The sequence below is a fragment of the Bos indicus x Bos taurus genome, chromosome 8 (assembly GCF_003369695.1).
Source record: "Bos indicus x Bos taurus breed Angus x Brahman F1 hybrid chromosome 8, Bos_hybrid_MaternalHap_v2.0, whole genome shotgun sequence".
Taxonomy (NCBI): Eukaryota; Metazoa; Chordata; class Mammalia; order Artiodactyla; family Bovidae; genus Bos; species Bos indicus x Bos taurus.
Window position 1 is genome coordinate 29,830,016 of NC_040083.1, and position 27,569 is coordinate 29,857,584.

At 34.9% G+C, this 27,569-nt stretch overlaps 1 protein-coding gene across 10 annotated transcripts in view; it reads left to right on the forward strand.

Moving 5' to 3' along the window:
• The window catches only part of NFIB (nuclear factor I B), a 257,619-nt gene extending 230,263 nt beyond the window's left edge, over positions 1-27,356 (forward strand). For 5 of the 10 annotated variants that reach the window (XM_027549222.1, XM_027549224.1, XM_027549228.1 and 2 more), the window contains 2 exons: positions 7,277-7,365; positions 20,749-27,356. In XM_027549222.1, coding sequence (XP_027405023.1) covers positions 7,277-7,365; positions 20,749-20,878 — 219 coding nt within the window. In that variant the 3' untranslated portion in view covers positions 20,879-27,356. Of the gene's footprint in view, positions 1-7,276; positions 7,366-20,748 lie in introns of those variants that run through there. The other 5 variants (XM_027549231.1, XM_027549226.1, XM_027549227.1 and 2 more) reach the window with 3 other exon arrangements.
• Positions 27,357-27,569: the final 213 nt, after the last annotated feature.

Here is a 27,569-nt window from a genome sequence, read left to right on the forward strand (position 1 = left end):
CTGGTAAGAGTAATATGTTCATTTTGGCAGATCTGAATACTAAAAGCATATGCTTTTATAACCATTAACTTGGTAAACATGCAGCTGTTATTAGTAATTATACATCTCTGTGCTCCTTTTTATAATGATTATTACTGATCAATACTGGTTGCTAACTGCCTTGAAATAGTAGTTTCTTCTGACATAGGAATTTCACTGCTGTTATAAATGTGTTATCTCATTTGAATCTGAAAAATAAAATCACACAGTCATAAAGAATATTTCAAAAATATTTCTTTAAACCAATTGAGTATTTTCAATTAAAAACAGCCCTCTAGTTAGTTATAATCATTAGCTCATGCAGGCTGATCAGAACTTTGAAATTTTCCTCTATCTCTTAACTCAATCTTGAGTGTTGTTCAAGGTCTGGAACCAGATTCTCTTTGGAATGATTGATTTATTTAATGCATTCACTATTGGCATGGGGGAAATCTTAAAATCAGAACTTCAATTGGAACTTCATTTTTCTTTAACTTTTCTGTTGGAAGATGGTGTCATGGCTTGAAGAACTCATGGGTCTCTGGCAAATTGAACTCTTTAGTCTTTGCTGAAAAATATCTTTTTACCTTTTCAGAAGTGTCAGGGACCTCTTCTCTGGCTTAACTTCATAGAAGTTTAGTAAAATGTGGTGTTTCCTTTCTGCCTTATACTTCCTAAATACACTGTGCACATTCATTATGATAGGCAATGAAGCAACTACATTTCCCAAGTTTCATCTCCCTAGGAAAATGGTAATTATATAGCAGAGTGTTGGGTATTGCTTAGAAAATACAGAAATTATTGTATTTTTGTATAAATCTAGACTAACAATTTTAGTATAAACAGTGAGTATGAGACTGCTTCCTTGAATTAGCACCGCTTTCTAATCTGATCAGCCTCATAATGAGCTTGCTATATTGCAGGTCTTTTTTCTTTGTTATCCTGGAAAGTTTGGTAATGTAAAAGAATCAGTTAATTTGGTGGTCACTATTATACTTGAGTGTGAGGTAATTATAAAAGTTTAAATCCTTACTATCATACATCAATACAACATATTTAAAAAACCCTTATTGCAGGTTAGAAATAAAAGTTTGTAGCTAAGAAGCTTCTTGTTTGGAAACAAAGGTTTACTATTGGAACCAGCTACTAAGAGTTTTGATATAGATTTGAGATGGAGCAAATGGAAGGTCACTTTTACCTTCCCTGAAACAATGAACTCAAGTGATCTCTAGTTTATAGGATACAAGGCTTATTTTCATATCTCAAAATTATAATCTCATTATATATGCTTATTATTAGAGCTTATTAATAATGCTACTTATTAATGAGTCAGTGGCCTAATCAGCTCAAGTCCTTCCATTACTTCTCAGTTGCATGGATTTTTTTGGTGCCCTGGCTTCCGCACGTTACATCTCTTGCATGGCTGTATGATGCTCTTATTTCAGTTTCAATCACTGGGCTAGTTTCTATCAAAATATTTTCAACACTTTTCTTGATCTAATTGTAAAACTAGAATTTGAAAGGACTTCTTGTTACGCTGAAAATTTCTGTTCTATCTTATGGCCTTTTTAAGACAATGCCTCTATAGGATTTTTTTTTTTTTTATTTATCTAAGATATTCATTGAAATCTCTTTATAATATTTGTCCTGACAAATGGCATAGCCAAAGCTAGGTATATGAAAACTTCTGGCAAGGTAGTCTTTTATTAAAGGCAAGCAATTGAAAGGCCATGAGTGGACTATCAACAAACTTTTCAATAAAGTCAGGAAGCAGGCTATCAACACTTGGGCTGTTCTTATTGTGTCTGTTATCATAATTGACAGCTTGACGTAAAACCCTATCACATGACTTCTGGGTAGGTATGTAAATGGATAAGAGGTCACTTTTCACATATGCTAGCTGGAAAGGAAACACATTTAGAGGAAGTTTCACTCAAAATAATGACTATGCAAATGTTTAGCTTTTTGGCTAGTTCTTAAAAAAAAAAAAAAAGAAACCTTCCAAAGTCTGCTTTTATCATTCATTGATTCATTCACTTACTGGTTATGAAATGTTAATATCCAGATAAATTATTCTAGATAGCATAAAAATAAAATTATGTTTACTGTAATCTTAAATTTCAGTCAACACAATCACAAAGGGAAAATTGTCTTTTCTGAAAATTTTAACTTTAGAACCTTTAAGTAGAATCAGGGGGAAATAGGAAATTATAAAAATTTATAATTATGGACATTTTAGCCTTAAAAATTTTTGAGCTGTACATGAAAAATAGGGTAGGAAAAGAACAATGACGAGCAAACTGGTATGGTGGGTGGGAAAGGGATTAGGAGTCAGGAGGTGTGGTTTTAGTGTTGACATGGCAGGACATGTCTAGGCTTGGACAAGCCTTGAAACCTTCTGTCCTGTGTTCTTATCTTGGAAAGAGAAAATGAAGAGGTTGAACTATAGGATCTCCAAGTTCCCTTGAAACCTTAAATTTTGCAGGTGAAAGTAGCCTCCACTTAAACATAAAAAAAACTTTCTAGTTCTTACAATTTATCAGTAGTGTTTATTTAGCTCATGAACTAGGCATACCCATTTAACTTAACTCTACCATGTTTATTAAATATTCAAGAAGCACAAGCTTCAGGAAGTAATATTAGATGTGACTTTAAGGTACCAGGATGACCTGGAATATCTTTTTCATTTTTATATGTTTATAAGTTCCACCTATATCATAATTTTATCTTGACCATTTTGCTTGTTCACTGAGACTATACCCTTTTCCTTCAGAGTCATTTTATCTACTCTCTGGGAGATAATTAATAAAATAAAAATCAATCTAAGAGTTTAGAAAGTATGGAAAGTGGAAAGTATGAATTTTCAAGGATTAATATTTTTAAGCACCCCACCCCAAAAGCACCTCCACACACCAAAAATCTATTTCTTTTTCTTTTTCCGGGGCTATCCGGAAAAATGAAGAAACCTAAAAAAACATAAAATACACCTTTCAAGATTCTGTCTTGAGGGTCCCTGTAAGGTTGGAAAATAAAAAGTGAAAAGATAAATTTGCCTGTGTTGATTATTCTGTTTACAGTTTAATGGTTTACTGGTTCAACTGAGAGCTGTTGTCATCATAAGAGACTGTTAGTACATGGGCCTATTTGCTGAGTCCAGCAAAGTAGAACGTTTTCTTACCTTCTTTCTCTTGTTCCCAAAGCTAATTGCCAGGCATTTACAAAAGCTCCTGTTAATAACAATGGAGCGCCTTCATGTGAATAAACAGACTCTTATTCTGAAATCACAGGCAATGCTGATTCTACCTACGTGAATATCTGAGTGCTCTGTAGGCTAGGACAAGATCCAGATCTTAGGTGTTTCCCCTTAGGCAGATTTTTCTGAAGGAAGCTAGATGGTCTCCATCCTTATTTTTCTGGAACTCATTTGAGTTAGACTTAGAATGAGGTTCTCATTCCAGAGCCTTTAGGGAACGTCATCCTAAGAACATCTGCAGTGAAAACTTGACCTTGCCTTCTTTTTAAGTTGTTTGGACTTCTTCAGCCCCATCTCTTCAGTCATAGCTTTTTTAAAGGAGAATATTAACTTCTTTACCTTACCTTCTGTTTTTTTTTTTTGGAAATCTGGGCATAATTATTTTAATATAAAATTTTCCTTAATTTTCTAAACAATTTAATTTCATGTTTGTGGGTACATATAAATTGAAGAATTTAAATTTTATCTGTGTATTTATGTAAGAATATGCATACAATCAAATCTGTCAAAGGGTCTATATTGTTACAAATGTAAGAGTTGCTACAAACATACAACTTCAACTAAATTTCTAAACTACTTTGCTCCTGCTGTTTTAAATTTGGTTACTATCGGGGGCAGGGGGTGGGGGGAAGTATCCTCCTATTTTTTGAGGAAAAATTATTGGAAAAATCACTAGGGTATTATTGAAACCTTGCAGAAAAAATTTATGTTAATGAAAGGCATATATTTAAGTACCACTTAAAAATTTTAATTAAAAGGTAATTGATAGCTAAATTACATAACACCAACTCTCTCACAGGACAGAAATTGAGGATTCAGAACCCTAAATTCAAATAAGATTATTACCTATCATTTTAAACATTTAAAGCCTAATATAAAATCCATTTTGGTTAGGAATTCTGAATCATACTAACACCAACAATATTTAACTTTTCCAAAAAGAAGCTTAAATACACTTAATATTAACTTTTCATCAGCTGAGAATCTGTTCAAAATTTGCTGAGTCAGAACTATCATATTCAAACAAGATTCTTAGAAACTGATTTTGTTAGGAATTAGCATCATGGAAATTTTCAGTGAATATGCAGTTTCTATTTTAATTATTTTGTTCAATCATGAAGTTTATTAAGTATTAATTGAAGGATGCTTTATGCAAAAGGAAGTTAATAAAAGAAAAAAATGAAGAGAAAGGCTCTTCATTAAGTTACCTGGCTTAAGTAGGTTATAACATATAAACAGGTATAAATATTTCTCCTCAGAAATTTTTGGAAATGTTGATAATGCCAGCCCACAATCTAAATAGCTAAATAAGTTTAAGTTGTATTTTATATTTTCAGTAACTGAAGGGAAGTCAACACTAATTAATATCCTACCCATTTCTTTGTCATTTAGGTTATTATTAAATATGTTCAGTGGTTGTTTTTTGTTTATTTAAGCATAATTGTCTGTTTGGAAGAAGATATTTTGTTCTCATGTACCTTAAATCTGGTTGAAAGTGAAGAGCTGTAGCGAGGTTTAATCCTTTTGAGGCTACTGCTGGGAAAGAAACACCTAAGACTATGTTGATTTTTTTTGTTGTTGTTGTTCAAGTTTTATATTTTCATATTTATTTTTATTTTTTTTAAAATAATTTTTAACATTTTTAAATTTCAGGTATACACTATGTTGATTTTAAGTGTTCAACAGGTGGTCAAAGATAGCCTAGTGGACATTTTGTAGGAATAATAAACAGAAACAAGCAAAAAACTAGCAACATGAACATCAAAAAAACTGATTTACATGTGCATTCTTCCAAGGAGACAGTAGTGTTCCCAGTTGGCTGAGAACAAGCCAACCAGTGAGTGATGCTTAGGTTCACTTGGCTTGGTGAAGCTAGCTTCTCTTTCTGAAAATTTTTCCAGTGTAATCTGAGAGGCTCATAGAAACTAACCTGAAATTAATTATTAGCAGGATTATGTAATTCTAAATATACCCCTCCGTTCTTCAGAATATCTAACTGACTCAAAATTAGGACTAGAGCAGAATCTATGAGTGGAGAAGGCACCCCACTCCAGTACTCTTGCCTGGAAAATCCCATGGACGGAGGAGCCTGGGAGGCTGCAGTCCATGGGGTCGTGAAGAGTCGGACACGACTGAGCAACTTCCCTTTCACTTTTCACTTTCATGCATTGGAGGAGGAAATGGCAACCCACTCCAGTATTCTTACCTGGAGAATCCCAGGGACAGGGGAGCCTGGTGGGCTGCCGTCTATGGGGTCACACAGAGTCGGACATGACTGAAGTGACCTAGCAGCAGCAGAATAATCTATGAGTGGTCCTTAAGATAATTGTTATACAAAGCCAAACACCTTCAACTGTTTTTAGATTGTTTTCCTAGTATTGCTTGAAAAGAATGCACTTTGAAGGAGGCAAGTGACTCTTACTGAAAAAAAATTTTTTTCAAATTGCCTAATTACATTGCATTTCTGATTAAATGCTCCATGTTGAGAACTTTTAAAACATCATAAAATTTTGTTCTGTTTGATTTAAAATGAATCAAGTAAACATTTTCTCCTTTACGCAGGCATTAAGATCCATTTTAAGAATATTTTTCATTATAATTTAATTTCTTTCCTGATGTATGGCTTATTATGAAATATATCCTAAGCAAATTTTACATATCTTTTAACTGTCTACATTAAGTGAACTATTTCAGCTTTTTAACTAAGTAATTATTTATGTGATTAATTAAAGTTCTTTAATGTATATAATTACTTTTACCTGAAATCTCGATATAATTAAAATGCATGTTTGGGGAATTTTAGATGGTAACTTTGAGCCTCAGAGAGCTGTAGAAAAATAAGCAAAACCAAATATTCTCAAACTGTAGAATCACTATTATAGTATGTAGAAACTAGTCTTAAAGGGAAAGGTTCTTAATAGCCTTTTTTTTTTTTTTTTTGCCATACTGTTATCAGAAAGGATTAAAGTAACTTATCATAAGTTTAAAGGGACTTTGGCTCCAATCATCATCTTCTAGAAATTCTTACTGAAAAGCAGCACGCCAGGTTTAGTGGATTGCTGTGAATAAGTCCTCTTTTCAGTGCGAGATTCAGTTAATTTACAGCATAGCTATCTACAGATTAAAAACCATGATTTTCCAGTGTTTTTGTTCCCCCCAAAGCCAGATAAGTTTACTTTCTTAAGCATAAAAATAAGCAATATATCTTTTCAATAAATCTGCTAGCACTGTAGGGCAGCTGTTAACCAAACAGAGCTGGATAGGGTTACTGGAACAACCTCTGAAGGGCAGAGCTGATGATTTGGAGAGCTGGGAAGAATTTGTTTCAGCTAGTATTCAGTGCATTCCTCACTCTATTCAAATGTGGTAAAGGATTTCCAATGCCATTACTCTGAGTTTAAAATAAAGTAGAAACTAAATAAAGTATCAACTCTTTATGGAAAAAAAAAATTGCCAGTTTGAGTAAAATTAGTAAATATCTAAAACTGAATCCCTTGATGCTTCTAAACATAACTTAGGGGAAATGTTTATAAAGTGGGGCCTTTCTCCTCTAAACTGCATGTCTTCTGTGTTTTGCAAACTGCATGCTTAAAGTTATTGATTATTTTACTCAGTGCAGATGATTTGGTATGTTATATATTTTTAAAAGCTTAAAAATTTTTTTCTAAGATATATCTCTCTCTATTGAACATTAACGTTTGCTTTTATTTCAGCTCATTTTGTAATCTAATTAATGTCTAATTGTTATGTTCTAAGCACTTATTTCTCTTGTATGCTTTAATTAATAGAGAAGCATATTGCAATAGCTTTTTCTGAAATATATTCTAGGAATTTTGCTTTTCAGAGTAAGGTTTTCTTTGCCTTTTTTTTTTTTTTTTTTTTAAGTTGCCTCTTGGGAAAATAAGGTTAATGCCATGTACAGTACTAGTTTGCATGTGTTCATTTAAATACTAAAAACTGTAGTACTGCTCGATCCATATCTGACTGCTAGGTTTCAATTGACAGCTGAGGATTTGTGACTGGACCATGAATCAAAACGGCAGGCATTTATACCCCAGTACCAGTGAGGATACATTGGGAATTACTTGGCAAAGGTAACATTTTAATTATTTCCAACCCTACACTTACACCTAAAAATTACATGAGCTACAGTGTTTGTTTCTAACTAGCTTTATGGAAAGTATATATTAAAATTTTAGTTGTTTTAGCTATACCATTCCTCTTTCCCTACCCTCTTCCTCCTTATTTCTTATTGAGATATAACTTCAAATTAATAGGAGACTAGAGCAAATAGTAATTAATGATTGGAATTTCTGAGCACTGTCAGATGTTGTCAACAGTTTATAATATTGGTGAGGGTGGGGTGGGGAGGGGGAGGAGGTTATTTGACACTTAGATTTAGGACCTGAAAATTGAAATCATAGTTTTAGGGAAGACTTTTCAGCTATCTGAGGGTAAAATATTGGCTTTTCCCATTATAGATTTTTCTTATTTCAGCTCTTTTTCTTTACTCTTAACTTTAAATCATTTTAGACTCATTTACTCCCTTCTCAAAGGAGGAAAGATAAAATAATGTTCAGATTAGTCAATTTAACTTTATTAGCAACACTCATGAATTTCGGTGTGGGTGTGGGGGGAGGTGGGGATTGTTGGAATCAACAGCTAGAGAAGGAATTTGGTTTAAAAAAAATTTAACTTCTGTTTGTACCTTGATGTGAATCACTGAGAATTGATGTGGTTGGCTGAGAAGATCACTCTAAAATTTCATTTTTGAAAGTAGTTTTGATAGTGTCTCATTCATTGGTTTTAGAAAGTAGGTCATGCTAATTCAACTTCTTATGAATTATTTCAGTAAAGAACAAATTGTGTTAAATTGACAAATTAAATGATTAAAATTCATGATATAATCATATGTAATGAGATAAAAATTTACAGAAGACTGAGGTAATCCCATAAGGAGTTCAACAAAAGTAGAGCCAACATAATTTTCCATCTCCTCTCTGATTGTCATCTTCTCTTTACTGAGCATCCCTATGTTAAAAGTACATTCTCTAGTATTGGTTGTAAAAGCATCTTCATATGCTTGATAGGAAAAAAAGAGTAGAGTTTCAAAGAATGAAATTAATAAAATTTCTACTTTTTACTCCGGTAAAAATTAAGAAAATTAGTTAGATTCTGTTTTAAAAGCTTGTTGACTTTTTTTAATTCACTGTCTGAAATGAATGCCATATGACTTTTCCTCTTTTTAGAAACTAGCTTAACATCCACTTTAAAATGTATACATTTTTACCTTTTTGATATTTTTTCCATGAAGCTTATATTATTCGTCCATTTGGGGAAAAAATACAATGTATACTTAGAAAGAAAAGATACACTCAGTGAAAGAAGATAAACTATTTATTTATTTAAATAGTCTTTGTTAGTATTTTAGAAGTTGATTTGACTTGGTAACACAGTGTTTGGATATAATTTTATTTATCCTTACATTCCATGTTCTGTTGGTTGGCTAAATGGCCCATTTCTACATATAAACCTTACTGTATTTAGAAAAAGTTGCAAGTTAGATGGCAAGTGCCTGTGTTTTTTTAATGTGGATGTAGCTGTGTGAGTTTCCAAATCTGTGGGTTGCTGACTGACATTTACTTATCTAAAACTGGGTAGTATTGCTAAAGTACATTAAAGTGAAATGAGGGTATAAATTGCTGGAGACTTAAAATGTAACTGCACCTGGGTCCTAGTAATGTTTCAACTCAAAAACTGATGTTCCCAAAAAGAAAAGGTGAGTGGACAATGAATCATCGCAGAACACAGGGACTGGAGTGAATTAGTATGATGACCAAACTCATTTCTTAAGAGAGCTTTATTCATCTTACACATCACCTTCTTGGTGAAAAGTTGGTGTGGTCATCAGCTTCAGGTCATAATCACTCAGGAAAAAAACCAAGTCATTTAAGATTTTATTTTTTCTCTCCAAAATAATTTTTGGGGATTAGTAGATAATGATATGTAGAATGGCCTTAATGCTTCAAAAAGCTTGACAAGTGTAGTTGGTTTGTTTCTTCCCTTTTTATCATGATTCAGGGGATGCATAATTGATTATAGCAGGGGAAACGTTCATACATTCAACAGGTATTTATTGAAATGCTGTGGTGGGCAGTCCCAGACACTACATGACTGATACACACCCTCGCCATTCTTAAAATAAGTACCCTACAGTTCAGAATAAATGAACTCAAAGGAGACAGCAGCTTGCTTTGCTTTATTATACTTATCCAAAATAGGCACAAGTAGAGTCTGTATTTGATCATACACATAGGCCATGTCTGTGGCACAGCATATGCATAATTTATGCATGGTTTATAATATGCGTCTTGCAGTTATTTATGAAGCATAATAGTTTTTTTTTCTGAAAAACGATATCAAAAAAAATCAGAAATGTCTGTAATGCTGTTACTTTTAAAGTAGATAACAGACATCTAAAATCTTCAGGCCATTCCTACAACTTTCGAAGGATCTGAATAAATTAAATCATTTGCCTCTGTCCTAATGGAAGAAAGAAAATATCAGGTTATTTTTGTTGTGGATCCCTGGAGACTTTGCAGTAGCAGAGGACGAGGCAAAGAAAGTGTTTGGTTTTATTTTGATTGCTGTTTGCTGCCATTATCTTCTTGGTATAATCACTGTCCATGGTCACCTCCTTGTGCCCGTCCATGTGCCCGTCCTTCTGTAGAGGTGTTTCCATGTCAAAGGCAATTTCTTCCTCGAGACTGAAAATGTAAGTGCCCAGGGAGCTATGCGAGCATAAATCAAAGCTGGAAGATTTCCTCCATCCTCTTCTCTCTCCATGCATCCCCCAATCCCAGTGTATAAACATTCCCTTCAGAACTGAAGCTGACTCCTTTGGAAAGTTTTCACAGACTTATTAAGTTGCAACCCTGAAGGTGTTTTGTTGTTTTGACATTAGAATTTTGAGAGCTGTGTGTGTGTGTGTGTGTGTGTTGCTTGCATCTTGAAAATGTGATTTTTTCCCCCCTAACTCAAAGGTCAGGTACTGCAGTTAACCCAGAGTGAAATCCCTTGGCAGAGTGCTCACTTCTGCATGAGTCCGGAGGGGCTCAGCTCTTAGCAGGGTAATAGGTGATGAGTTGCTTATGCTGTTCATGAGAGTACTGTTGTGTCTATGCTTTGTCCTCTGATATGGACAAATTACACTGTTACATCTGTGAGTTATGTGGGTATAAACAAATACAGCAGTTAACTCCCTAACTGGCTTGCTTTCTTGAAGCTATAGCCAGAACATAGCTTGTACTATCAAATATGAAAGAGCAATATATTTGAATGAACAAGAAAGCCACAGGACAATCCAAGAATAATATAAACAAAAGTTATTTTAAAACATTGGAGGGAGTACTTTATGCAAAAGAGAAACTGGATTTATTGTTTCAGTCCCTCTTTTCCCCCTTCACCTCTTTCAAGAAAAGGCAAAGCCACAAGTGAGTGGCTGTATGTGTCTGATGGCTTCTATAAACATAGCAGCAGCCTTCAGATGGCTAAAATAAACATGTGCGTGTTACTGAAGGATATGTTTACACAAACCATTTGCTCAGCCTCTGAAATAATGAATAAATGAAGATTTTACTGAAATAATTGGTGGGATTTTTGTGTTTCTGCTGATGCCATAATTGAATGGCACCGAAGAGACTTTTATCAGCTATTTTCCATGTTACACGTGTTAGCAGTTCCTTTCTATGAGTTGAATACTTCATTCTGTAGTGACTTTACACATGTTTTTGTAAGAAATTGTCGTTTATTACTGCAATTCTAGAGAGTTGCTTGATTTCCCAGGAGAAATTTAGCAGCCAGTAAAGATTATTTGGATCTGATTGGTCAGGAGAAGGAGGGCAAAAAGGAAGGAATAATAGCATTCATTTCATACATTTAAGTCTATTTGCAAAACCCTCTCCTCAAACGTGTACCATTTTCATTGCTTCATCCTTTAAACATTTCTTTGTAAAATATGTCCTCAATGACCTAAGAATGAATATTTAAACAAAATAATTTTCACTATTGTGTTGCAAATTATGTTTGTATGTAAAATATACATATGCATATAACATGTATGCATGAATGGTGTGCATGTACATGCACATGTATGCATGGGTGGGGTGTGTGTGTATACATGTGTCATGTACAAACATATGACATGTGTGTGATGCTGGTGGTGTGTGTACTGGCTTTAACACCAAAAACATTTTAGTGTATTGGGATATAGCTGATTAACAATCTTGTGAACAGTTTCAGGTAAACAGTGAGGGGACTTAAGGATACATATACATGTATCCATTCTCCCCCAAACCCCTGTCCTGGCTTTAGGTAATGTTAAGAGTTAACTTGTATTTCCACATTAGCTGTAGACCATCCCTACAAATTCACCAGCTTAGCATTTCCTGCTTTCAGTTTGTTATCTTGACACATAACTACAGTACAACAGCTGGGTTGTTCCTGGAGTTCCTGGGGGGGAGCTTTATTCTCAGAGTGCTGAATTTCCTTTTCAGCTGTCAGCTCTAACGTGTATTCAAAATGTTCAACTTTTTACACACCATTCTGGGTCCCTAGCACCACTCTGGGACTATGATAGAAATGCTGATAAGGAGGTGGCTGAATGGGAGAATCCGGTTCAAGGAGGGGAATTTGCAAAAGCCAAAATCGCACATGACCATTGTTTGGGAGCTAGAGCTGCTAACTACTGTTGCTCTTTGTATTTGGATATTCTATTTAAAAGAATTACTACTACGTTTTCATGAAAATTATTTGCACCTATTAGGAACCCAAAAATTAAAGTGTGAGCATTCTTAAAAATAATCTTGATCTGGTGTTTATACACACACAGTTATCTGTAATCTGGCTGTTGAAAAATACATTGGGGATTTGTTGCAGTTTTGCCTAACTTTCTCCATTTGTAAAGAAAGATTTGCACAACACAACGTTTCCTTTTTATCTAGGAAACTCTTCAGAAGACTTCCTAAGAAATTAATTGTATTCCAGCCAGACTTGCATGCTGCCATCCCACAGGAAATGGGTCAGCAATCCATTAAGATGCCATTAGATAATCTAATTTGGAACTTAATCTCTAAATTAACCATGCTCCATACTTGAAGCATACTTGAGAGAAAGAAAAAAAGTTTACGTTTGAATCGATAGGGGAGCCGAAGCGTGAAGAAGGCTGTTTGTTTTTTCTGTAGCTGTGGTCACGTCTCAAGCCGTCTGGTAACCAGGAGAAACCAGACATGATGTAATTCCAGATTGAACTTGAACTTCAGGGACTTAGGATAGGGGAACAATGGACCGTAGGAATCAATAATGTCCATTTTCCACATGATTATGTTTGGAGCTTTACGTTAACCTTCATGGGAGAAGCAGCAGGATCTGCAGTGTGACTGAAATGGGATGACCAGAGACAAGATGTCAGAGGAAAGAAAACAACTTTTTCCACGATATTTTCTGAGCAGCACTGCAGATTCCAGCAGGATTAGAAAAGTTCCCGCTCTGCAGTAAACGAGTGGCCTGTTCAGAGCACTCTTTGTTCGCTTAGGTAGGACAAACTTAATCTTACGTTTCCTGTCAGATGATTTTTGGCTGCACTAGGGGAGAGGGAGGAGCATGATGCAGAAAATTCCCAAATGTCAACCTTGCTGATTAACCCTTTGCGATGAAAGAAGTACATTAAACACCTACTTTATTTGAAGATGTTTAATGGAAAGTGCCGTATTTACATATATATTAATTCCCCAAGAAATTAAGCTCTGTCACTGGCCAATGCACCATTTAATAACTTCCCTTTTTCATTCTCATGTTTGCTAGTGTTATTAGGAGGTATACAGTGTGTTTTTAGTCATATTTACTTAGATGACAAAGTGTATGAATTGAGTAAACAGGGTAATAAATGTAATAAGAAACTACAAAAGGAGAAAAAGGCAAAAATTCAAGACATTGAAGAAGACAAATTTTGAATATTCAGAAATTGTAGAAATTTACAGTTATTCTCTCCTTTGTTAATTTTTGTTTTACGACAGAAGGTTTTTTTGTACATGTGAACAGAGCAGCAGGCATAACATAAAAACATGTTAAATTCCTTAATCGTTTGTGATTTTATGCTTCAGAATTCTGATATCAAAAAAAAAAATGATTCTCTTTTAGAGGTGAAATGGTGCAAATAACACTGATTTTTGCTTTTAAAGGAAAAGCATCTGGAAAAGGATCACATTTTGCTTTTGTGTAAAACTTCCATTTCTATTTAATTTAGTATGCCTAGGGTGATTTTCTCTAGTGAAAGACACTGTTTGGAGGCACTATTTTTGTAGAGAATTTTGTCTGCTGTTGAAGACTCACATATGCTAATAAGGGGGCTGTAGCACTTGTAACAATAGCCCTGAAAAGGAGCCGGGGACAGAGAGGAATACAGACTAGAGAAAGAGGAGGGAAATCCACACACAGGATTCTCTATGGGAGGAGATCAAATAACTACTTTGAGCCTGATAATTCTATATTTTTAATTGGCTGAAACCTCCCACAGCTACATAAATTGTTATATACATGTGCATCTGTATACTGTAATTTATTTACAATAATGATTCTCTACCATTTTCAGTTCTAAAACACGGAAAGTATCTAACATAGTTTTGTTTTTTAAATTTGGCCGGTTTAGGGGAAGAGTGTTTTTCTTACTTGTGGCTAAACATTTTAATGAAATAAGTTTTTATTACTCTCAAGTATATTGATTACCTTGTTGAAAGGTCTAGGATTTTGTAAGAGCTGTTTACTAACGGTACAGACATTAGAATGAGCACATTAGACCTTTAGCTGCAGTGGCTGCATACATAAGGACTCTTCGTGCCCTGTGCTGTTCATTAAATAACATATTTCACTAGCATATACCATTATTTCACTTAGAAAATGCTAGTACTCACACATGGTAAATTTAACATGTCATCCAGCATGCCGTGATAACAAAACACATCTGAAACAACTGAATATAAATTAATGAGCTTTGATGGCCTACCGATTTGATATGTTATGTTCCAAAATCGTTGGTCCCCAAAGAGTAGCAATAAAGCAAGCTATTTACCTACTTAGTTAAGAAACAAATACATTTCTCTTTCATTACTATGAAGTGCTATTGCTTGCAGTTAGAATAATTCCATGAGCCACCTGCAGTTTATGATATTTGGTGTTTCCCAGAGAGCCCACAAGAGTACTTTGCAGTTCAGGTAAGAACCAGCCAGGGAGCTTTCCAATACAGATTATTACAAATAGTAACAATCATTAGAAATCATCTTGCATGCAAATAGGATCATTCCAATGGTAATAATGATCCTTAAAAAATGGGGAAATAAATCGAAGAAACCCAAGACCTGTGTAAAGCACTTTGTATGTTTTACTTCTGGTTTTATGCATCAGAAGTGGAATGCAAGCAAGCAGTTTACAGACATGCAGCACCATCTGTATATACATCAACAAATGCAAGTGTTGTCCTCAGATGAAAAGCATCTTGAATTAGATAAATAAAATTCACTTTTTTGTGTGTTGAAAAGTTATACTTTTTAGGGAATTCCATTGTGCCTAAATGATATGGACCTTAATTAATAGAAATCTCTTGTGTAATTCAGGGAAATTATGAATTCTTGCTTAGTAATATAAATAATATGTTTCACAAAAGAGGGAGATGAGGTGAAGTGTAATGGGGAAGAATGTTGGACCGCACTGCTAGCTTTCAAATTCTGGCTTCTACAACCTAACAGCAGGAGTTGGGCAAGACACAATTTTCCAGCTTCAGTTTCCTCATCTGTAAAGTTAGAATAATAATCATACTTTTCTTATAGATGTATAATGAGATTTGAAAACTTTTAAATTAGCTCTAGCACGTAGATCAATGCCTGGCAAATAGGACACACTCTGTAAATGCTAGTAACTGGTATATTTAATAAATACTGCTTTCTTTGCTCTAATACATGAATGAATTCTTAGATATATTATTTTTATGTAATAATTTAATAATCTGTAAGTATATGGGTACTTAAATACCACTCCTATATTCCTTCCCCTGGCCTAAGTGGGTTTTTTTCACAAGACATAGTCTGTAGCATTTCTATTATATCGAAATAAACTGCCAGTCCAAATGCACACATCCAGGACAGCATGGTTTCTGACTTGATACTTAATTATACTGCTCTTGATTGGTTTTTCCAGCAGATTTTAGCTGTTAATAGGAAAAGTGTTTATTGTGCATTTGGGGAGAGATACTAATACTTATGTGTTGATGTTATGGAAACAAAATTAGGAACATTTAGCCAAGGAAATAATAAACTTTCCTTCTTGGGGGTATTTAAAACAGGAACAGTGGAACTAAGGGCAAATCTTGCTTTTAAATGAAAGTATTTATTTTACTTATTATCTCCTGCTTTCTGGGCCATTGCTTATTTTTATTGCTATCTATAAGTAATGTGGCTACTGGTATAGTTTAGGTCTGTGTGAGTATATACAGTTCTCGGTGCTTCATTCCTGTAATATATTTTTTAAGCTTCTTGAAAGAGTACAATCTCTAAAGCAGATGTGGTAGTCTTAGGATTAAATCAGCATGCAAAATCTGAATGGGCGGTATGATTAGTCCCCTCAAAAGTATTAGAACACTGGATACTTTGGTATTTTATAACATGTTTGACACGTGGGTTGCCTAGCCCATTATCAGATGCGTATTGAAATTTGCCGTTCTTCAATTTGAATAATTGAAGGAAGCCTATGTCTTTGGTTCTTTACTCAACTTAGATTCCATATATGTTTTTTTTTTTGTACCCATGGTTCTTGGGTTGTTACCAAGTTAAAAGCTAAGAACCTAATCCTTTTTGGCCTAGAATACACAGTCACAGAATGCATAACTTTTAAAAAGCACAACCATCAACTTTTGACTTGCCCAAAGGAGTGTTCTCACTTTAATTCTTTGTCTCTTTACTCCTTTTGGATGCAAAGACTAACAATTTTATCCAGTTTGTCCTGGATTTTAAATATATAAGAAGTGTATCATTTTTAAAAAGAAGTGGGTATCTTCTTCCTCCTTAATCCTCACCATAAGTTCACTCTAATAGAACTTCAACTAGATTTGTTTTCAAAGGAGATAGATATATCAAATTTCAGAGCTGTTTGATCACCTAGACCAACCATATGTTCTGTGCACAAGTCTGCTGCAATATTAGCCAGGTTATAATCCAGCAGTGTCTTGAAGCGAATATGTTTTGCCTTTAGAAAACTGTGTTCAAGAGTTCTTTTGAATGTTTGGTTAATGTCTAACTTCCCAGGGAAGCAATGTAATAGTTAAACGGCCATGGGAATCAGATAGAACTAATTCACATCTGAGATGTTGGTGGGTAACTTTGGGTGAGTTTAAGCCTCAACTTTCTCATCTGTGAAAAGGGGATAATGATGGCAATGTCGATAATTCACTAAGAAGATTAAGTGACATAGGATGTGTGAAACACCCAAGATGATGATATCTTATTTATAGAAGGCCATCAGCATGATTATCTTCTGGAAGTTTCTCCCTCTATGCTACTTCTGTCTACTGGAACCATGTAGAAGATATCTATATTTCTTTTCAACTCAACTATCATGTCTTGCCTGTCTCCCTTTACCTGTTTTCAAATGATATAATTTGGTGTATTTTTTCACCGAAGTAATGCCGTACAGTTTGTTTCTCCTGAAGAGTGATACCGGGAAGAAACACAATGCTTCCGAGATAGTCTGATCAGAATAAAATGAAGCCATACCATCACTTACCATTAATGTAATTTGTTTGTTTGCTTCTTCCCTCTGGGGACCAACCACATCGTGTATTTAACCAGAAGCATATGAAAATATTACCCGTGAGGTCAGATGTATTGAATTGTTTTTAAGAATTTTTATTTAACTTTTAATTCATTTTTAACGAAATATCTCAATACATACTGAGAGCATATATAGAGTAGGAGTCATTAGCATGAATTCTGCTGTGTGTTATGGTATTGTCAAAATCTTTGGGGCCTTTTTTTTTTTGGTGCCTGATTTTTGCACGAAGTGCTTGTATTATTTTTTTTTTCTTTTACTAATATGGCAGGTATATATATATTTTAAAGATGTGCTTTCAGTCATGCTCATCTTCTGTTTGCCTTTTAAAAAAAAAGGTGATTTGGCAATGGAAAATTTAATGAAGTCCAAGTATGTGCGTGCTTGAAGATATACTGCTGAAAGGCTTAATTTGACTTTGAATATTTTGAAATCTTTCAATTATATTCTTATCTCTTAATAGAGACACAGATTATTGGATTGAAAATTAAATTCCATATAATTTTCATTCTATTAGGAATTAAAATCAGTAAGCATTTTACATATAACTAGTTGGTATATGTACATAAATATGAAAGTGTGTTTATTTTATACATTCTGGTGATTATCGGCATTGACTTATGTAGAGAGAGTTGATATTTAAAAAGCACTGTTACCTTTTTACCCAAAATACTGTACAATTTGAGGCATTGTTTTTTGAAATTAAATGATCTAGGTTATTTTGTTTGATTAAACATTTTCCTTTATTATAATCTTTGAATTAGTTTTACCAGATTTTTTTCAATGGTACTACCAAAAAGTTCTAAAAATATCTGTGCTTATAATTTTGAGTTTAACCTCCAAATTGGCAATAAGAGACTTATAAACTCATATATGGGGTCTGCACAGTGTTAATGTCTGAGATTTATTTCTCCCCAAAGACTCATAAACAGTATTGACAAATATATCACACACTGCAATTTTGACATGGTCATAACGTAGGATGGGAGGTTTGAAAGGTTTAAATAAACATCTAAATTGAATTTGTTAGATATTCTGCAGCAAGAGTCCTTTTAGTCACTAGCATCTATTTATTTTTATTGAGGATTTTCCAAAGGTAACAATACATGTCTTTTCTAAAGAACTGAGTAAGAAAGCTATTGCAAATTAAACCCTGAATTTTTATCTTTTCTGCCATTAATTGGTAAACTTCTCCATTTAAGAGCCACATCTATTTTCAAGCATTAAAATACACTTTATTTTCCTAAAGTATGTAGTTTCTAAATGACTTCCTAGAGCCCATTTAATTTGGGACTCATTAATTTTGCAAAGTGATTCACTTGTTGTTGACATTGTCTTTTACTGTCAAGGATTATCCATTTGAGCTAGTCTTTTTGTTTTTCATACATGCTTCATGCTTTAGGTTAAAAAATAAGGAGATCCATTTTTGTCATTTATTTGTTAAGAAATGATTAGCATCAGCTATGGCCAGTAATGAGGATTGATAAGGTAATTTTCTTTACAGATCTTACCTTTCAGTCAGTAAGATAATCATAGGTACAGATAATTATGATACGAGGTAGAGCTATTGTAGTACTATATAACTAAGTACAGTAGAAGGACAGTAGAGGAAAAATATTTAATAATGTGTCATGTAACACTCTTCCCAATCAGTGATGCAAAGTGCAGAAATACTTGTTGAAGATGTGTGTGGGAAGAAAGAAATATGTGAAAACAATTAAGTCTCTTAGAAAAAGTTTCAATAACAACTTTTTATTCTGTAGAATTATGATTTTTCATCTGATGATGACATATCTTTTTAGTGTCAGTTTTTGGTTTCAAGTATTATTTGGTTACTCCTGCATAGTTAATTTTTGTTAATATGCAACATCTCTCATTCTAAGTCCAGAGATGCCAGTTTTCTTATCATAGGGGGCCAAATTGCAATGTACTCATGAAACTATGTGATTATGAGCAACACTTTTAGAAAATAAATAGTTGGGTGTGATTTGGAATATTTAATTGATTTGCTTGTTTATCCAAAAAGTATTGAGCACCTATAATGTACTAAGTACTGTGTTAGACGGAGAACAAAAAGAGAAATGAACTTTGTTTTTATGGAGCTCATAGTCTAATCACAAAATCCTTTGAGCATAAAAGGTTACTGTGAAGTTTTTCCTATTAAAATATTAACTCAGAAGTATGTACCTAGACATGTAATAATAAGCCTAATTATTTCTTTAAAAGTATCATGAGATTAAAAAAAGTTACATACCAAGTTCTTTTGTTTTAATCCAAGCTTTTTCTTTGTGGGGGTGGGTGGGTAGGGAAATTGTTTCTTCAAGTTAATATTCCATAAAGGTTTTTGTACCTTTGGAATTCAAACATGAAAAAAATGAGGATGTCTAGCTTGATAGCTACAGTAGTAGAATCCATCTCACTTCTTGCTTCTAAAAATAAAGAAAAGAATGTAAATTAAATTTAGAGGATCAATTAAATTTAAAACACTGAAGTTGTGTTTCCATGCCAGACCATGATAAAACTGGGTATGGAATTGTCAGTTGGGTGTTTTCTTGGTTCATGATTATTTGTGCAGCTGTTACTTAACTGACATTCACTCCAAGTTGAATATTGAAACTAACAATGCGTCTGGTTAGGTATACTCGAAATGTATGGTATGGGGTTATCTATGATATGTAGGTCTTGTGTTATTTTCCTCTATGTGATATTTGTTTAATGAGGGATTATGCCAGTAGCAAACTCCGGGAACTGGTGATGGACAGGGAAGCCTGGTGTGTTGCAGTCATGGAGTCGCAAAGAGTCAGACACGATTGAGCAACTGAACTGAATTGAACTAATGCCAGTAGCAATTAGACAACTGTTTTTCAAAATTTTTTGTTTTAAATAACCCCAAATACAGCATAGGTGAAATTAGAGTCAGTTGGAGACGGGCAAGACTCTCCTCTGCTTACTCCCTGTGGAGCTCTACCCACACCCCTCTCCCAACTCCCAAACTCAGAGCAGCTGGGGTGTGGAAACATGACTGACAGGGAGGAAAAGGTTTCTGGTGTCAGCTTCAAACTAAGTATTATGCACCGGCCTTCCTGGAAAATATACTTTCTCTTATTTTGAGGGAAAAGGAATCATTTTCAATATGGCTGGTAAATATAGGCAGGTAAAAAGACTGAAATACATCACAACTGTTGTGAATTAAAACAAGATCAGAATATAACTTGCAAAGTATATCGATACTGTTGTAGATTTGCTCTTTTCTTCTTGACAGAAAATCATACTATATTTACATCAAAACGGACCAAATATTTTAGGAAGAATATGCTCTCTCAGTCAATTAGAGTTTACCTGTGGATGAGTCTTACTTGAGATATTTTCTGCCTCACAATAGTCTTAGCATCTGTAAGAGAAATAGACCATGTAGTTTATATATGCATAATATGTATAATTTATAAGCACATGTATCTCATATTAGACTCTAATTTGGAAAAGTTATAGTAGTAATTTGATGCCTATGGAATTTATGTCTCTAATATTGTTATAGATTTTAACGTATTTTTTTCTTTTTCTCTTCCCTCCCTCCTGCCCCTCTTCTGCCCCCTTCCTGCCGACAGTCCTGGTACCTGGGCTAGCTTGGTTCCTTTCCAAGTATCAAATAGGACACCCATCCTACCGGCAAATGTCCAAAATTACGGTTTGAACATAATCGGAGAACCTTTCCTTCAAGCAGAAACAAGCAACTGAGGGGAAAAAATGAAATACAACACTAGTTTAAGAATTTTTTTTTAAAAAAAGGAAAAGAGGAAGACTGGACAAAACAAACAAAACAAAAAGGGAGAAAGGAAGGAAACTGAAGAAAGAAGATAATAGACCAGCAATCGCAGCACTTACAATCACTAATTCCCTTAAGGTTGAAACTGTAATGACGTAAAAAGGGTCGATGGTATTTCACTGATGGTAGTTCGCAGCCCCTGCAAAGTAGCCTTTGTTACATGAAGTCCGCTGGGAAATAGATGTTCTGTCTCTATGACAATATATTTTAACTGACTTTCTAGATGCCTTAATATTTGCATGATAAGCTAGTTTTATTGGTTTAGTATCTTGTTGTTTACGCATGGAATCACTATTCCTGGTTATCTCACCAACGAAGGCTAGGAGGCGGCATCAGAGGTGCTGGGCGTGACAGAGCCATGAGCCAGCCATTTTATAAGCACTCTGATTTCTAAAAGTTAAAAGAAATATATAAGAAATCTCTGTAGCCTTTAGTTATCAGTACAGATTTATTAAATTTTGGCCCTTAACCCAGCCTTTTCCAGTGTGTAACCCAGTTTGAAATCTTAAAAAAAAAAAAAAGAAAAAAAGAGGAAAAAAAGAAAAAAAAAAGGAAAAAAAGAAAAAAGAAAAAAAAAAAACAGTTTGAACACAAAAGGCTCTATGGAAGAAATGCCTCTTTGTAGGTGAAGTGTTATCTCTGCATGCAACAGTAAAAATTAATATAATATTTTCCCCACAAAAGAAACACTTAACAGAGGCAAGTGCAATTTATAAATTTATATCTAAAGGGGAATCATGATTATAAGTCCTTCAGCCCTTGGACTCTAAATTGAGGGGATTAAAAAGAATTTAAGAGAATTTTGAACGAATTTATTTTCCCCTCAGTTTTTGAGGGCAGTAAAAAGGCATTAAATCAAGACAAATCATGTGCTTGAGGGAAAAAAAAAATTTAATGAAAACACAGCACTTATGTTGGTTTAGCTGCAGCCTCCTTGGAGGTAGAATTTATTTATTTAAAATTACTGGTTGCATCAAGAACCCATAGGGTGTACAAAAGGTTCTGTAAAATCTGCATTCTAGAGACAAAGAGGCAGGCAAATCCATGTCACAAGGGTAAAGCTTACGGTTTACAAACTGGGAATGCCAGGGTGTAGGATGTAAAAACGCACTCTTGAGAAAACAGATGTAATCAGGGTGCTGAATACTTGCATGGTGCTTTCAGACATTAGCCTTGTTCAACAAACTTCTTGTATTGACAGATCTGTAGTGTGCATGGGCAGACACATTTTTGCCTCTATGTCTCTTAAAATTTTAATTAAAAATACTCTTTCCAGTAATCCTAATTTGCACGAAGATATAATGTCCACATTACGTGCCTTGCCTTGAAATCTAAAAAACAAAAGACAAAAAAAAAAAAACTACAAAAAAAACACAAAAAAGTGACATCACTACACTTGTTTTGCTGCATTTATTATCATTTTAAATCTTTACCATTTTTATGACAAAATATTTTGTACTCCAGACGAAGAAAAATGTGTGACATCATGGATTTTTTAGACAGTTATACCTTTATCTCACATTTATAAAGCATATCATGGCTGTGTATAGTTGCCGCTTAAAAATTGTAATCGACCAGCAATATTTTCAGTATTTTGGTGTTTTTTCTATTAACCTTTCATGTTTTTCATCTTCCAATTAATATTTGGGGGGGAGGGGTTTCAAATTTATACGAATTATGCAATACCAAGTTTTGCCTATGTAGGTAGTGCTTTTAGCTGTATTGGTTATATAGGTAAGTACACAGATTTAAAAAAAAAATAATGTATGCTTTTTTTGTTTGTTTGTTTGTTTTAATTGACCAAAGTGGGTACTGCTATTTTTGCAGTGTGATGAGGTCCTTTTGTGTACTGAGAGATGGACAGGGGATTTTTTTTAATATACATATATATATATTCTGGGGTGGGTGGGAGGATTTTTAACACTTTACAGTGTAGCTGTGAAGCAGTGCACCCTGAGATGGGCCTGGGCTGCAAAGCGACTGTTCTGCCTACTGTGACAAACTTCAACTTAAACACAGGTTTCCCCCTCTCGAACTCCCCACCTGGGGTGCAAGCTGAACTCATTTCTGGTTTTCATAACAACAAACGAGTAAGAACAAGTGAACACAACCAGTTCTCCTGGAGGCAGACTTGGCTTAAAACAAATGGTCTTATCTTTCTGTTGTTGTTGTTGGGGGTGGTCGTTTTTCTTGAAAGTTTCGGATCCACAGTGGAGAATGAGCCTGTCTCATATTTGGCAAAGATAGTTGTTGAGAAGTACATTTAGCAGATGTTTCGACTTTAGGGGTGTAACACCTGAGTCTACTTTCTCCTCTAAAATCTGCCATCCTGCTGGAGGGGGTGCTCCCATATCCTTTCCCCACCACTTCTCTTCCCCATTTCATTTTGTGAACAGTAGTCTGTGATTTACCTGTGTCTCACTACTTCAAGTGGATGGTAGTACGCTTGGAAAAAAAGATATATTATTTAAATATCCAGAAGATTGAACAGAGGGTTGCTATTATTAAATGTATTTGGACTTCTAACTTTGATTAACATCAAAGTTCAATTTTTAAAGAACAACAAAAATAAATAAATAAGTCTTGTTATGTTTTCATTTTACCTGCCCTTTTAAACTGAGAACCCGAGCAGAAGGGAAATACTGAATTTTAAGAAATGAATTTTCCTGTGGATGAATTAAGCCCATTAGAGGCTGATGGGATTTTTTTTTTTTTTTTTAAGGGATGGTACCTCAAATATATATTGGATTTAATTTCCCGGGAGGGCTAGAGGGTGAATGGAGGCTGGTTCTACTTTACTTCTCCCAACTGCCCCCCAGTTCCATTGAGGGAATTCATTACTAGAAGGAAACTCTTTTAGAATTAGTGACGCATGGTGGGCTGCCATGAGGAGCCCCCTGACCCCCTTCCCCCAGGCCATGGCCTAATAAAATAAACTGTCTATTGTTCTCACAGCATATCATTTAATGATGAAGACTTTAGAACAATGCTTACGGGCCTGAGAATTGTATTTGATTAGCCCATTCAGTTTGATAGCCCCAATGCTGAAAAGCACAGCAGGATCATGGCAGTGCAAGTTCAAAAGTAAGTTCAGTCATTTTTGTGATGACTTGCCCTGGTAGAAAACAGATCATCTCAGCCAAGCTCTTCAGGTCTCCAACCTAATAGGTGAACAAATTCACCTCACAGGACACACAGTATTTTTTTAAGAGCAGACTTGCTCTCTTTTTTAAAATTTTTGCCAGTGAATGAGCAGCTCTAGCTGCATAAGTTACACACTGTGGGTATTCCTGCCTGCCTCTTGAATACAAAAGCCTAGTTCAAGTGTTGCTTTTTTTAAAATCATTTTTTTTCTCCCTTCCCTTTGAGATAAAACTCTTTAAAAAGATCCTACTCTCTATATAATCTCAAATCCATTTTGGCCTCCTTCTCTTTTTACCAGGAAGTATCTTGTGACTAAGGGCCCCCCTCTTGCAGGTCTTGCACGCCCCTCCCCTCCCCAGAATTGCAGAGCTACAGGATGGTGAAGGTCACCCAAGGGCATCAGTAGGGGGTGGCGTCTCCAGCCCCTGGCTCCATGGCACTGTTCAACTTTCCTTGCGTTGCTTTGCAGCCCACCCCTCACAGTGCCTCTGAAGTGTTTCCTCTGGAGTAACATGAGCGTTTGAGGGCTTGTCTAAGGAGAAGAAAAGAATAAGGCAGTGAAGGAGACTGTACATAAAGACATGGCAAAAATCGTAATTATAGCAATATAGTTATGGGGTAATGTTCGGGTGGGCAGCTCCATTTAAAAAAAAATATGTGAATGAATCTGTGAAGCTGCGAGTAGCAAGAAGAGCGAAAGGTCTTCTTCACAAACCGCCTACCTTGTAGACAGTAATTTGTACACTGTATAGTTTTGTTAAGAATTTTTTTTTAAATTAAAATTCCCATGTTTGTAAAGCTAACTTTTTAACAATTATAATGGAACTATATGTTGTTTCCATTTTTAAAGTAAACAAGAATATTCCTTGTTTGGAGACTGGACTTGAGTTAAAACTCTCCAGGCTCTTAAGTTATGTATTAAAAAAGAAAAAAAATCTGTCCATGTTAGGAGTTATTTCACAGATTCCTGTGCTTGAAAAGCATAGGATACTAATCCTTTAAAAAGTGTAAATGGAGAAAAGTTATATTTTATGAAGGTTATTTTGTTGTATTTAGTATTGGAAAAGTTGGTTTTCAGAGCATTTCAGAATGTCGGAAGCACCACTGTCTTTTTATTAGTATAAACGGCCTTTAGCAAAAGTTTTTGTGATTGTTACGTGATGGTATTTAAGGTTGTTTCACAGAGCATTCAGGATAGGCAGAAAATGACAAAACAGTGCTATGTCTCACATAACGTGTCCTCAGGGAGCAGAATCTTGGATTTGTGACTTGTAGCTTCATAAGGACTCAACAAAAGAGATTGCACAGGGACATTTCAGCAGAGTGACACCAGGACATATGTTCTTTACCTAGATTCAAACTCTATGTATCGTGTGAAACGATGAAGGCTGCAGAAAGTTATCCCATATTCAGTGTACAGTATTCATTTTTAACGAAACAACTACAATATTGCTGGCAGATAGGCCCCAAGCATGACATTCAATATAGTTTACATGTTCCTGTCAAGGTCTTTGGTTAACATTAACCAGCTGCATGCTTCCTGGACTTTAAAAAATTGGGTTTCTATAGAAAACTTTTTTTTTTTTTTTTAATGTGCAGGCTATTCAAGTTCAATAGTAAAAGCTTAAAATTGAATGTTCTACTCCATGCTGAAGGAGCTGAAAGCTGCCTTCTTCATTTTTTGCACTTTCTGGTAGTTCCCCTGTTTTTTTCTAATTCCTTATGAAATTGTGTGGGTGGGGTGGAGCACTGCAGTTGGGGGGTAACATGGACCACTGATTTTTGCCCTTTGACCCTGCACAATGACCTTTGCATCAGCCAAACTCATTGCCATGACAACTCTTTGTACTGTGTCCGTGCCACAGATCTGTTGGTGACATTGTTCATATAGTCAAAGGGGACAAGTTGGAGACGGTCAATTTTTACTTTTTGTTGTTGTTGTTGTTGCAATTCTTTCTTCAATGGTTGTAAGTAGTTTGTTTTTTTTTTTTTTTAAATAATAAAAGGGTTCACTAGTTAAGACTCTTTAGAAATATCTGTGTGTTGCAATTCAAATGTATGTTGAGATTGTGAAAAGGCTTCAGTGGCACTAGCCTACCAGCACGCCAGCCCCAGCCTCTGATAACTTTTATTGCATGATCAGTACCGGTAATAAATGGTGGCCTATGTACACAGAAGACAGTGTGAGCTGGTGACACTAAAGCCGGTCTTGTATTACTGTATTTTTGACAGAATGGTTTTGAAAACTGCTACAGGGACTGATGTGGCAAATATATCTTTTTATGCAGAAGGAAGTCTTTTTTTTTTTTTTTTCAAGAAGTATGGCTTATTATGCATTCTTCATCGAGGGCATTGAAGTTGCATGGACTGAAAAAAGTTGATGCAAAACGAGAAAGAAACAAACAAAACAAAACAAAAAAAAAACCAGCAAAATGTTTACCAAAAAACTCAAACAAATGAGCAGTGCCTGTTCAATTTCACAGTCTCTGTTGAGTTCAGTTGTAAATATGTTTCAAATGACATTTTCTTGGAAAAAAAAAATATCTCTACAACATTGTAGAATGTGAGGGGTAACTCCATCCCAGGAATAGGCTTCTCAAAGCTGCAGTAGATTATGTCTTCATCAAGCTGTTAATTTGTGCTTATATCATATAGAACTTTTAGCATCCTGGGAAGAGGTGCCCCCACCTCAATGATATTTCTCTGAGAACAACTTTTGTAGGACTGTGTGTTTCTTTAGATACATTTAGTACAACTGTAGGTGACGAGTAGTCAGTTATTGCTTGCTAGCTACACACCAGGGTTGATCCATTTTAAAACTTTTGGCATTTTGTCCTCATGGGCCATAATTACAGAACCTTGTGTTTTAATTAAATTTTTCAAAAAAGAGGCACATGCACAATCTCCGTGTAACAAACCTTTAGCAGTAGGATGTATTATATGACAGTTACTTAATTTCTGGCATTCAGACCGCTGGGATCAGCCTCAGAAGGGGCCAGAATGTTAGCGAAGGTTTTATTGTGCCCGGTTGGAGGATAATGTTCTTTGGGTACTTTTTGTGGGTTGCAAATGAACTCAATTGCCACAAGTTTTAAACTGGTGTAAATCAAGCTTGACTTAATGTGATTGTTACTGTTATATCCAGCCTATACTGCTAGCAGCTGCTCATACTGCAGTCAATTACTGGAAGCAGATATATTTCCTATGCAAAAACTGTTTAAACAATAAAATGAGCTATGCTACAGACTCTGGCCTCATGTTTTATTTTCCTCCTCCGTCTCGTCCCACCACTATTCCTGCACCAGTCTTGGGGTCAGTAGTATTTTAGAAGTGCATCTTGGTCCTTCCATTTGGGAATTTTGTAGCATGGGTTTAATTTCTTAGCGTCTGGGATGGTGACTCTTCCAGTTCGGTACTTGCAGTTTTGCACTGGGCATGGGTGTATCTGTGTAAACCCTT